Source organism: Lytechinus pictus, chromosome 6 (genome assembly GCF_037042905.1).
Source record: "Lytechinus pictus isolate F3 Inbred chromosome 6, Lp3.0, whole genome shotgun sequence".
Taxonomy (NCBI): domain Eukaryota; kingdom Metazoa; phylum Echinodermata; class Echinoidea; order Temnopleuroida; family Toxopneustidae; genus Lytechinus; species Lytechinus pictus.
In genome coordinates, this window is record NC_087250.1 from 13,956,760 (window position 1) to 13,970,234 (window position 13,475).

The window sequence follows — 13,475 nt, forward strand, 5'->3', positions numbered from 1 at the left end:
AGATGCTTTACCACATTGATCACATGCACAGGGCTTCTCACCTGTATGGATTTGATTGTATCTCATGAGAGAAACCTGGGCCCGTATTCCATAAACGAGATAAGCTTTTTGCTTAAGTTTGAGCAATTTGCCTTAGCATTTTGCTTGTCTAAAAAATCTTCCCTAACGATATTTCATAAACTTTAAGACATTTTTCTCAAGTCAGAGGATATGGCTAAGCCAAAGTCTCAAATTCTATGACGTCATGAGAATATTGCAATGTCGCATAACTTTTGTCGCAAACCTAACAGCTGCTCCGCGGTAAAAAGTCTATGTGTTTTATGTGTTAAAGCAAAAATCGCATCATAAGAAATATCAAGATGGAGGCTGAGAAAAAAGGAAGGCCAATTTCACTGAAGGAGAGAAAATTACGCTAATAGCAAAAATAAGAGAAAGGGAAGAAATCTTGAAACCCACGTCTAATTTACGTATCACGTTTCAGGATAAAGAAAAGGCGTGGGCCAAAATTGCCTTGAAACTAAAAAAAATTAAGACAGCTCACAACTGCCTCAATGTTAGGGCAAAATTCTTAGCCATGTTGAATTTATGGAATACGCGTCTTGGCTAAGAATTTTGTCTTAGATAGAAAATAAGACAAAATGCTTAGATTTTTTACTTTTAAGTATGCTTATCTCGTTTATGGAATACAGGCCCTGAATAGCAACCTTACCACATAGATCACAAAAATATGGCTTCTAACCTGTATGGTATAGGATTGGAAGACAATTGCCTTCGATCACATAGGAAATCTAAACTCTTAACCTGTGTGGATTTTTTTAATGGTTTTGTGAGATGGTGGGGTCGATACTTTACCACATTGATCACATACCTAGGGCGTCTCCCGTTGTATGGATTTGTTTATTATGTCTCGTGAGAATACTGTATTGAGTAGATGCCTTATCACAATAACGACATACGTACGGTTTTTCCCCTGTATGGATATGCTTATGTCTAGTGAGATGGTTTGGTCGAGTAAATGCTTTACTACATTGATCACATACATAGGGCTTCTCACCGGTATGAATCCGTTCATGTTCTGTGAGATGATGTTCTGATTTAAATGCCTTATCGCATTGGTCACACACATAAGGTTTCTCAACTGTATGGATTCGTTTATGTACTATGAGACTCTGTTTTTTATTAAATGCCTTACCACATTGATCACATACATAAGGTTTCTCACCTGTATAGATTAGTTTATGTGTTGTGAGACTATGTCTTTGATTGAATGCCTTACCACATTGATCACACACATACTGTCTCTCACTTGTATGGATTTGTTTATGTATCGCGACACTATCAATTTGATTAAATGCCTTACCACATTGATCGCATACATAAGGTTTCTCACCTGTATGGATTCGTTTGTGTCTTTTGAGGTCACTAGCTTGAATAAATGCCTTACCACATTGATCACATACATACTGTACAGTTTCTCACTCGTATGGATTCGTTTATGTGCTGTTAGACCATAAGATCTGGTAAATGCCCTTCCACACCTATCACATACATAGGGCTTCTTACCGGTATGGAATTATTTATGTCTAGTGAGAGGGTTTAATCGAGTAAATGCTTTACTACATTGATCACATACATAGGGCTTCTCACCAGTATGGATCCGTTTATGTTCTGTAAGATGATGTTCTGATTTAAATGCCTTATCGCATTGATCGCATACATAAGGTTTCTCAACTGTATGGATTCGATTATGTCTTATGAGACTCTGTTTTTATTGAATGCCTTACCACACTGATTACATACATAAGGTTTCTCACCTGTATGGATTCGTTTATGTCTTATGAGACTGTTTTTTATTAAATCCCTTACCACATTGATCACATACATAAGGTTTCTCCCCTGTATGGATTCGTTTATGTTGTACACGAGTAAATAATGATTAACCCTATCCAGGCCGGGGGGGGGGGGGGGTAGGCCTCAGAGGCCCCCCGGCCCCCCTCAACGATTCGTGCAATATTTTTGCTGTGCAAATTTTTTTGACCGGGCCGCTCGCTGGCTTTTTACTTTTAAGTCTTGTGCAGCGTTTGAGACAAGTTTTGTGTCACCCGGGTACGTGTTCCAAAATTATGCAACATTATGTAAGTGCATCAGTGCATGTCAGACCAAAAATTGCACAAAAACGTGATTTCGTTTACAAAGTAAATGCAAATTCTGTCTTCAACCAAATATCATGAATGTCTGATTATTTTAGTTTTGCTGGTATAAATGTATTTATATAATGCCGTTTATGATCTCAGAAGAGTCCCCAACAAATTTAATTGAAAAAACAATGAAAAACAAAAGGTCCAACAAACATAGAAATACATAAGAAATTGCAAAAAACAACAAGTGGAATGCCTCTGGCCGTCTCACCTGCATCACGCGATTCAATATAGCAGCAGTGCTGATTTTGAAAACTACTATAACTCGCACAAGATGTTCAGTGATACTTGGTTACTCTTATTTCCACGTTTTATGAACTAGACCAATACACTTATAGAGATATGATGGCAATTCAACAAATACCCCCAACGTGGCCAAAGTTCTTTGACCTTACATGACCTTTGACCTTGATCATGGGACCTGAAACTCGCACAGGATGTTCAGTGATACTTGATTACTATTATGTCCAAGTTTTATGAACTAGACCAACACACTTTCAAATTTATGGCTGTAATTCAACAAATACCCCAATTTGGCCAAAGTTCATTGACCCTAAATGACCTTTGACCTTGATCATGTGACCTGAAACTTGCACAGGATGTTCAGTAATACTTGATTACTATTATGTTTAAGTTTCATGAATCAGATCCATAAACTTTCAAAGTTATGATGGTAATTCAACAGATACCCCCAATTCGGCCAAAGTTCATTGACCCTAAATGACCTTTGACCTTGGTCATGTGATGTGAAACTCATGCAGGATGTTCAGTGATACTTGATTAACCTTATGTATAAGTTTCATGAACTAGGTCCATATATTTTCTAAGTTATGATGACATTTCAAAAACTTAACCTTAGGTTAAGATTTTGATGTTGATTCCCCCAACATGGTCTAAGTTCATTGACCCTAAATGACCTTTGACCTTGGTCATGTGACATGAAACTCAGGCAGGATGTTCAGTAATACTTGATTAACCTTATGGCCAAGTTTCATGAACTAGGTCCATATACTTTCTAAGTTATGCTGTCATTTCAAAAACTTAACCTTAGGTTAAGATTTGGTGTTGACGCCGCCGCCGCCGCCGTCGGAAAAGCGGCGCCTATAGTCTCACTCTGCTATGCAGGTGAGACAATAAAATGCATAAGAAATTGATCTCATATCGCAATTTTTTTTCATGTACACTTGCTAGGAACACCAAAGAGTTTTTAAACCAAAATTTGGAACAAATGGAGCTTTATGTAGGGAGTTAGAGGGAAAAGTATGATTTTGCATACTAATTAACGCATGAATTAGCATAATCGCTTAAAACCAATTTGCATGAAATAAATTATTATACAGTTTTGTAGATTATGTCCAAGACAACCTGCATGCCAATTTTCTGCGCGATCGCGCGGCCAACGGCCGAGATCTCCCAGGCCCCCCCCCCCACTGGCCATAGGAACTCCCAAAATACCCCAGCCTAGATAGGGTTAAATGCCTTACCACATTGATCAAACACATAGGGTTTCTCACCTGTATGGAATAATTTATGCCTTCTGAAATCCCTATATTTATAAAATGCCTTACCACATTGATTACATACATGGGTTTTCTCACCTGTATAGATTAGTTTATGTGTTGTGAGACTATGTTTTTGATTGAATGCCTTACCACATTGATCACACACATACTGTCTCTCACTTGTATGGATTTGTTTATGTATCGCGACACTATCAATTTGATTAAATGCCTTACCACATTGATCGCATACATAAGGTTTCTCACCTGTATGGATTCGTTTGTGTCTTTTGAGGTCACTAGCTTGAATAAATGCCTTACCACATTGATCACATACATACAGTTTCTCACTCGTATGGATTCGTTTATGTGCTGTTAGACCATAAGATCTGGTAAATGCCCTTCCACACCTATCACATACATAGGGCTTCTTACCGGTATGGATTTGTATATGTCTAGTGAGTTGGATAAATTCAGTAAATGTCTTGCCACATTGATCACACACATGGAGCTTCTCACCAGTATGTATGAGTTTATGTCTTTTGAGGTCACTAGCTTGAATAAATGCCTTACTACATTGTTCACATACATAGGGTTTCTCACCTGTATGGGTCCGTTTATGTGTTGTGAGATTCCATTTGTAATTAAATGCATCACCGCATTGATCACATACACAAGGATTCTCACCTGTATGGATTTGTTTATGTGCTGTCAGATTAGATTGCCGAGCATATGCCTTACCACATTGATCATATACATAAGGATTCCCACCTGTATGATTTAGTTTATGTGCTGTTAGATCATAAGATCTGGTAAATGCCCTTCCACATTGATCACATACATAGGGCTTGTCACCTGTATGGATTTGTTTATGAATTCTGAGATTCCATTCATATTTAAATGCCTTATCGCATTGGTCACACACATAAGGTTTCTCAACTGTATGGATTCGTTTATGTCTTATGACACTCTGTTTTTTGTTAAATCCCTTACCACATTGATCACATACATATGGTTTCTCACCTGCATGGATTCGATTATGTCTTATGAGACTCTGTTTTTTATCAAATCCCTTACCACATTGATCACATACATAAGGTTTCTCAACTGTATGGATTCGTTTATGTCTTATGAGACTCTGTTTTTTGTTAAATCCCTTACCACATTGATCACATACATATGGTTTCTCACCTGCATGGATTCGATTATGTCTTATGAGACTCTGTGTTTTATCAAATCCCTTACCACATTGATCACATACATAAGGTTTCTCAACTGTGTGGATTCGTTTATGTCTTATGAGACTCTGTTTTTTGTTAAATCCCTTACCACATTGATCACATACATAGGGTTTCTCACCTGCATGGATTCGATTATGTCTTATGAGACTCTGTTTTTTATTAAATCCCTTACCACATTGATCACATATATAAGATTTCTCAACTGTATGCATTCGATTATGTCTTATGAGACTCTGTTTTTTGTTAAATGCCTTACCACATTGATCACATACATAGGGTTTCTCACCTGCATGGATTCGATTATGTCTTATGAGACTCTGTTTTTTGTTAAATCCCTTACATTGATCACATACATAAGGTTTCTCACCTGTATGGATTCGATTATGTCTTATGAGACTCTGTTTTTTGTTAAATGCCTTACCACATTGATCACATACATAGGGTTTCTCACCTGCTTGGATTCGTTTATGTCTTATGAGACTCTGTTTTTTATTAAATGCCTTACCACATTGATCACATACATAGGGTTTCTCACCTGCATGGATTCGATTATGTCTTATGAGACTCTGTTTTTTATTAAATCCCTTACCACATTGATCACATACATAGGGTTTCTCACCTGCATGGATTCGATTATGTCTTATGAGACTCTGTTTTTTATGAAATCCCTTACCACATTGATCACATACATAAGGTTTCTCACCTGCATGGATTCGATTATGTCTTATGAGACTCTGTTTTTTATGAAATCCCTTACCACATTGATCACATACATAAGGTTTCTCACCTGTATGGATTCGTTTATGTGCTGTGAGATTAGATTGTCGAGCATATGCCTTACCACATTGATCACATACATAAAGATTTTCACCTGTATGGATTAGTTTATGTGCTGTTAGATCATAAGATCTCGTAAATGCCCTTCCACAAGGATCACATACATAGGGCTTGTCACCTGTATGGATATGCTCATGAATTCTGAGATTCCATTTGTATCTAAATGCCTTATCACATTGATCACACACATAGAGCTTCTCACCAGTATGGATTAGTTTATGTCTTGTGAGACCATTAGATTGACTAAATGCCATACCACATTGATCACATACAGAGGGCCTTCCAGCGGTATGGATTTGTTTATGCCTTATGAGACTCTGTTTTTTATTAAATGCCTTAACACATTGATCACATACATACGGTTTCTCACCTGTATGGATTCGTTTATGTCTTATGAGACTTTGTTTTTTATTAAATCCCTTACCACATTGATCACATACATAGGGTTTCTCACCTGAATGGATTCGTTTATGTCTTTTAAGACTCTGTTTTTTGTAAAATGCTTTACCACATTGATCACATATATAGGGTTTCTCACCTGTATGGATTCGTGTATGTCTTATGAGACTATGTTTTTTGTTAAATGCCTTAACACATTGACCACATACATAGGGTTTCTCACCTGTATGGATTCGTTTATGTCTTATGAGACTCTGTTTTTTATTAAATCCCTTACCACATTGATCACATACATAAGGTCTCTCATCTGTATGGATTCGTTTATGTCTTATGAGACTCTGTTTTTTGTTAAATGCCTTAGCACATTGATCACATACATAGGGTTTCTCACCTGCATGGATTCGAATATGTTTTATGAGACTCTGTTTTTTATTAAATCCCTTACCACATTGACCACATACATAGGGCTTCTCACCAGTATGGATTAGTTTATGTCTTGTGAGATTACCAGATCTACTAAATCCCTTACCACATTCATCGCATACATAAGGATTCCCACCTGTATGGATCCGTTTATGTGTTGCGAGACTCTGAGATCGATTGAATGCCTTACCACATTGACCACATACATAAGATTTCTTACCTGTATGGATTCGTTTATGTGCTGTGAGATTAGATTGCCGAGCATATGCCTTACCACATTGATCACATACATAGGGTTTCTCACCTGTATGGATTAGTTTATGTCTTGTGAGACTCTGAGATTGATTGAATGCCTTACCACATTGACCACATACATAGGGCTTGTCACCTGTATGGATATGTTTATGACTTCTGAGATGCCATTTGTGTCTAAATACCTTATCGCATTGATCACACACATAGGGCTTCTCACCAGTATGGATTAGTTTATGTCTTGTGAGATTACCAGATCTACTAAATCCCTTACCACATTCATCGCATACATAAGGATTCCCACCTGTATGGATCTGTTTATGTGTTGCGAGACTCTGAGATTGATTGAATGCCTTACCACACTGACCACATACATAGGGCTTGTCACCTGTATGGATATGTTTATGACTTCTGAGATTCCGTTTGTATTTAAATGCCTTACCACATTGATCGCATACATAGGGCCTTTCACCGGTATGGATATGTTTATGTCTTGTGAGATCATAAGATAGACTAAATCCCTTACCACATTGATCGCATACATAGGGCCTTTCACCGGTATGGATTTGTTTATGTCTAGTGAGATGATGTTCTAATTTAAATGCCTCACCGCATTGATCACATACATACAGTTTCTCACCTCTATGGATTCGTTTATGTCTTATGAGACTCTGTTTTTTATTAAATGCCTTACCACATTGATCACATACAGAGGGCTTCTCATCATTAATTACTTCATGGCATGATGCAAAATATGAATCAATACTGGACTTACACTCAAGTATCATATTTCCTTCTTTTAAAATCCCCATTTCACCAAGTTCAAAGTCATTAGATTTACAGGGAGGTCTTTGTATTTCTCCATCAACAAACTGTAGAATGCCCTCCTGCGACCGCATGTAGATACCACGTATTCCATGTTTGTACTTGAGATGCCTTGCTAAGATGAGAGGAATAGCATAGAATGATCCACAGTACTCACATCGGTAGATCCCAGAATCTATTGAAAAAGAAATTTACATTGTCATATTATCATTAAATGATTCAGAGATTATATTAGGCCCGTAAAGACTCAAACATGATCGAAAAAGAACATGGCAAAAAAATGACTTCAGTGTAAAACATACATGGCCCGTATTCTGATAGCAGGTTTAACTTAAACTCTGGTTTAAAGTTGTGGTTTAAGTATGGAGAGCCAATTGTTACATAAATCACTAACAGTAGAGATATCATACTTCAGCTCATTTGGCTCTCAAATCATTCATAATTGTCTAGGAAGTATAAATAGATGATTGTCTTCACCATCATGAATAAGGAAAGAGCATAGTAAACATAAGAAACATACAACTTAATAAAAATTTTGATACTTTTGGCTTCCCATACTTAAACCACAACTTTAAACCTGAGTTTAAGTTAAACCTGCTATCAGAATACGGGCCATGGGGAGTCTTAGGATGACAGTCGCATCATCGTTTGCATGCAGATACATTGCCAAGTGGCTTGTTCCAAATCAACATATAACTCGGGATGACATGATATATCATCCATGACTAGACAAGCCTTACATTGTATAACATGTACATGGAAGCAAGGATTAAAGTTCAGCAACCAAGACAACTGCCCCTACCCCTATACTTTTCAAGTAGTGAAAGGGGGGGGGGTGTGGATAACCAAAAGGAGAGAAGAAAATCAGAGATGTATAGATTATGTCAAGAAAATAAGACCATAAGCATTTATAAGTTTTAAAACAGAATGACTGTAGAGCTTTATTCTACATTATCCATCGGCGTAAAATGTGCCTATATTAATATGGACAGATGTTTGTTGACTGCAGTCTGTATGTGGCATTTATGTCCTTCATGTATACACTGGTGTTAGTATATAGATTAACATAAACTTTAAATTCCAGTATACGGTCCTTAAGAGTGAAGAAAGAAGGTACTATTTCTCTCTTTTTAGGTAGTATCCAACTATATCAAGATACCCTACAGAATTGAGATGGGAATGTAATTGATGTACAGAATTTTTAGGGAAGATCTATTTATTTCTTCACTGGTTAAACATAACCACTCATAAAAAAAAGAGGTCAAATACATATTGTTTTTTCTTTTTTTACCTGAGCCCTTTCTTTCCTGCCAATCATCTCCTTCCTCCACTTTTGAACAAGATGGTTGGGATTGCTTGGGGGTCTGGTTGCCCGCTGAAGCTACTTCTGTCAAGGTCTGTTCAGTCTCCAGATCACATGACTTTGTTTTGAGATCCCCTGACTGAGTGTTGAGATCACCCAATTGCTTGGGAGTCTGGTCTCCCCCTGAAGCTACTTTTGTCAAGGTTTGTTCTGCCTTCAGATAACCTGACTGAGTGTTGAGATCACCTGACCTCTGATCACCTGATGATGTTAGATTGATTTGTGTCTGGATAGCCTCATCATAGTCCTCAATTGCAAGGAGTGCAATGATTCCTTCTCCTTTGATTTCATGAGCATTTAGCAGATTCCCATCATCATCATACTCAATCTCCACTTTAATAGTGACCTAATTAAAAAGAAAAAGGGACAAACTTTCACATATAACTGATGACATGACATACATGTTTACTTTGACACATGATCAGATTCATCCTATTCTTAGTGTGCCATCATAATGCAACCTGTGTTAAAAGACAGTTGGAGAACTATACTGTCTAGATTTTCCCTATGATATACTTTTGTTTATGGACTTTAATTACTCTATTGATCTCCAATATACCATTTAAAAGTCAATGAATGAGGACTTTGCATTGTTCTGTTACAGTCCATGGATGATTCAAACATGACCAGCTTGGCCATTCCTCACTAGAAACTAGAAAGAGTGATTCACTAGAACGGTAAAAGAGCTTGTGCTTCATCAAAGTAAAAGTTCACCATATAAAATGCAAAAATAGCAGAAAAAATTATTAAAAATATTGGTTAAGGTTTTAGGAAAATCCAGCAAGGATGAAAAAGTTAATATAATTATTTTTTATTTGTGACTGTTTCGATGATCGAAACTATTTATTTGTTGCAGATACCATAATATATGTTTATAGGTAAAAATCGGTTTCAGCCTAAAATTTTAGCTTCGAAACGTCATAAAACATCGAGCAATAAGTTTTGACAGAGTGCTTGAAATTTCTCAAAAAGTACCAGATTCCGTCTAGGATGAAGCTTGGCCAACTAGTATTATGTAAAACAAAGTTCGTAGTTCCTGCCAAAGAAGTAAGTGTGCTTAGATATTGTTTTAAAAGGTTTTCTAAACCAATTATCTAAAATGTAAAAATGAAAGTGAAGAAAACCTTCACGTGGTTAAATGTTCATTTGCATAAATTTTGCATATTGTGAGGTCGCCGTATAGATAACAGAATGCGACACGTCTTGTATGAAAAAAGGTATAAAATTCATTGTGTTATACTTGTCAAGGAAAAAGAGAACGGAAAGAAATAATTGAGTTGAGGATAAATTATTTTGATGATAATTATTTAAGAAATAACATTAGTTTCTTTGGATGAAAGAGGGATATGTAAGTTACGTAGATTTGGGACATGAAACCAAAACCGAAGTTACCACACTAAATTTGCATTGTTTATATTCAGCAATGAGTAGTAATTTCCAGGGTTTATGAAAGCTCATATATCTATGGAATATTATTTAAAGAGATATTATACAAGCATTTCAGATTTATAAAATAATTTATGAATCAAACTGGACCAAAGCAATTTAATGTGGCTAGTCAAAGGAATTTAAGCAAACTTTTAAAGAGTTGTTTTGAGTAGGATTTACAATTTGTCAAGTGAAATATTTATACTGAAATTCAAGTTGAATTTATTGTATTTTCCTGGAGATTTATTTTCCAGTACAAACATCAAAAGGATTACTGATGTAGCTTTTTTTTTAATATTTGCTAGGAAAATAATGCGGATATTTCATGAAGATATTATGATTACTACTGATAATTTTATGGTCCTTTTGCAAGTTAAGATAGAGCTGTCAAAAGTCAATAATCACACAAAGAGACATGGTTTGATGTTCATTCAGGTTCATCATTTATTTTGAGAAAGTACTATTGAAAGTGTGATTTAATTAGACAAAATATGTTGAATTTCCGGTTCAATTGTTTGTTCTTTACAGATTGAATTTTTTTCTTCATAAACCTTAAACCAGTGATGCTTTATCATAATTTCTGATGACTTTGATATTTTTTTTGTCTCAGGGCCCGATTCCATGCTAGAAAAATCAGCCATTTTCACAATATCTTTCAACCTGCTGTCCAAACGAATGAAGAACAGAAAAATAATATATTGGCGATAGATAGGTAAGATGATGAGCCTTCTTGATGGATTTGGTTCAGTCGCTAAACTGTGTCTAGATTAGAGTCTGTTTTGACAGGTTAATGGCTGTAGAGGACTAATCTCCTATTCTTAATCTTATTTGTGGTTAGACAATGCCCAGAGTAGGTAAAGATCATCCACTCTTATAGGCTGCAGACAGTGAAGGCTCTACAAGGTGCATTCAGGGTCAAGTCAATCTCTGAAGTATGGAATGTCCTAAAGCAGTTCAGAATGAAGGGGGATTATTAGACCTGTTATATAGAAGAATTGTAAGAGCAATTACATTCATTTATTTAGTTATTTCCTCTTTAAGGATATCCATAGCCAAGAATGATAAAGAACATTCGAGAACGTGTTTGTAAAAGCTTTTGTTCTGCAGGCCTCATGCCTATTTAAAGGCCAAGGAATTTTATTTTTTAATAGGGAGAAGCAAACAATAGGATTCCAGTGGTAGTGGAAATGAACAATATGATTAGCTACATTGATTTCACTGAGGTCATTCAAGAATGTTTTAGAAATGAAGAATGCTCCAGAAAGGAGAATGTTCTAAATAATGGTGAATACTAGAAGTCTCTAGAATAGTTGAAATGTGTATAATATAAACTGCAGTTTCTTCAAGGACTTCATCACATCAGATCAGAACTCAGAGTTTCACGCCAGACTTTATGTCAGAGCAGAGTTCATTTCCACCTCGAATATTTATCTTCTGTGGAATTATTTGCCCGCCATCGATGAACTGTTCCACTGACTGACTGAGCCAAAGAGATATCAGCCTTTGTTACACCTGGAGGCTTATTTCAATGCAAAGTCATGCCTTTTGGAATGAAAAATGCACCAGCAACCTTCCAAAGAGTAACAAATCAAGTGATTGTGGGACTTGACAATTGTGTCGTATACATAGACGACATCCTAGTGTACAGTGATACTTGGAATGATCATCTGGATCATTTGAGAGCACTGTTTGACAGGCTGGATAAAGCCAATCTAGAAGGGAATCTGATGAAGAGTGAATTTGCCAAGGCAAAGGTCACATATCTTGGTCATGTGGTTGGTCAAGGGCAAGTGCTACCAAGAGAAGCCAAGATACAAGCTATCTTACACTTCCCAATTCCCACAACTAAGAAAGAATTGCTCAGATTCTTAGGTATGAGTGGCTTCTACAAGAAATTCGTTCCAAATTACAGTACAGTGGTTAGCCCACTGACAAACCTGCTGAAGGCAAAAGTGAAGTATGTTTGGTCTGACGAATGTCAGAGATCATTTGAGAAATTAAAGGCCATTTTGGTGAATGAGCCTGTTTTGGCAGCTCCAAACTTCACAAAGCCGTTCAAAGTAGCTATTGATGCTTGTGATGTTGGAGTAGGAGCAGCATTGCTCCAAGAAGATGAAGAAGGCATCGAAAAACCAGTGTGCTACTTCTCTACGAAACTAAATCAGCTTCAGAAGAAGTACTCAACTATTAAAAAAGAGGCCCTGAGTCTCGTACTAACCCTTCAGCAGTTTGAGGTGTATCTAACCAATGGAGAGATTACAGTCTATACAGACCACAATCCTCTTGTGTTTTTGGAGAAATTCAGAACAAAGAACCAAAGACTGTACAGATGGAGCCTAATGCTCCAACCATTCCCTTTGAAAATTGTACACATAAAGGGAAATAATAATGTAATTGCTGATGCTCTTTCAAGAGTATAAAAAGTGAAATTATCTATGCTTTTGACCAAGTGTGTCATTTGAAGAAAATGTCTTTGATGTCCATTTAAACATGTTTGTTAGTATTATATCTTTGTACACGATAATATAAATGATTTATCAAGATGATTTTGGAAAGTTAAAGGAAAAAATGACTCTTAAAGAAACCTTTACTACGGTAAAGCTTTCTTTTCCCCGGTGGGGGAGGTGTTATATATAAGAATTGTAAGAGCAATTACATTCATTTATTCAGTTATTTCCTCTTTAAGGATATCCATAGCCAAGAATGATAAAGAACATTCGAGAACGTGTTTGTAAAAGCTTTTGTTCTGCAGGCCTCTTGCCTATTTAAAGGCCAAGGAGTTTTATTTTTGAATAGGGAAAAGCAAACAATAGGATTCCAGTGGTAGTGGAAATGAACAATATGATTAGCTACATTGATTTCACTGAGGTCATTCAAGAATGTTTTAGAAATGTAGAATGCTCCAGAAAGGAGAATGTTCTAAATAATAGTGAATACTAGAAGTCTCTAGAATAGTTGAAATGTGTATAATATAAACTGCAGTTTCTTCAAGGACTTCATCACATCAGAT

The 13,475-nt window shown here is 36.4% G+C and overlaps 2 protein-coding genes across 3 annotated transcripts in view; both read right to left on the reverse strand.

The window, feature by feature from the left end:
• Positions 1-13,475, reverse strand: part of LOC129263773 (zinc finger protein 208-like) — a 31,973-nt gene that overhangs the window by 5,238 nt on the left and 13,260 nt on the right. The window contains exons 5-6 of one of the 2 annotated variants that reach the window (XM_064100964.1): positions 8,966-9,383; positions 7,625-7,849 (exon numbers count right to left, since the gene is read on the reverse strand). In XM_064100964.1, coding sequence (XP_063957034.1) covers positions 7,625-7,849; positions 8,966-9,383 — 643 coding nt within the window. Of the gene's footprint in view, positions 1-3,564; positions 7,850-8,965; positions 9,384-13,475 lie in introns of those variants that run through there. The other variant, XM_064100963.1, reaches the window with a different exon arrangement.
• Positions 762-1,884, reverse strand: LOC135154461 (zinc finger protein 85-like). The gene is made up of 2 exons (XM_064100605.1): positions 1,867-1,884; positions 762-1,463 (listed from the first exon to the last, which is right to left on the reverse strand). The coding sequence occupies exons 1-2, from the start codon at positions 1,882-1,884 to the stop codon at positions 861-863; spliced, it is 621 nt and encodes a 206-aa protein (XP_063956675.1). The 3' UTR covers positions 762-860.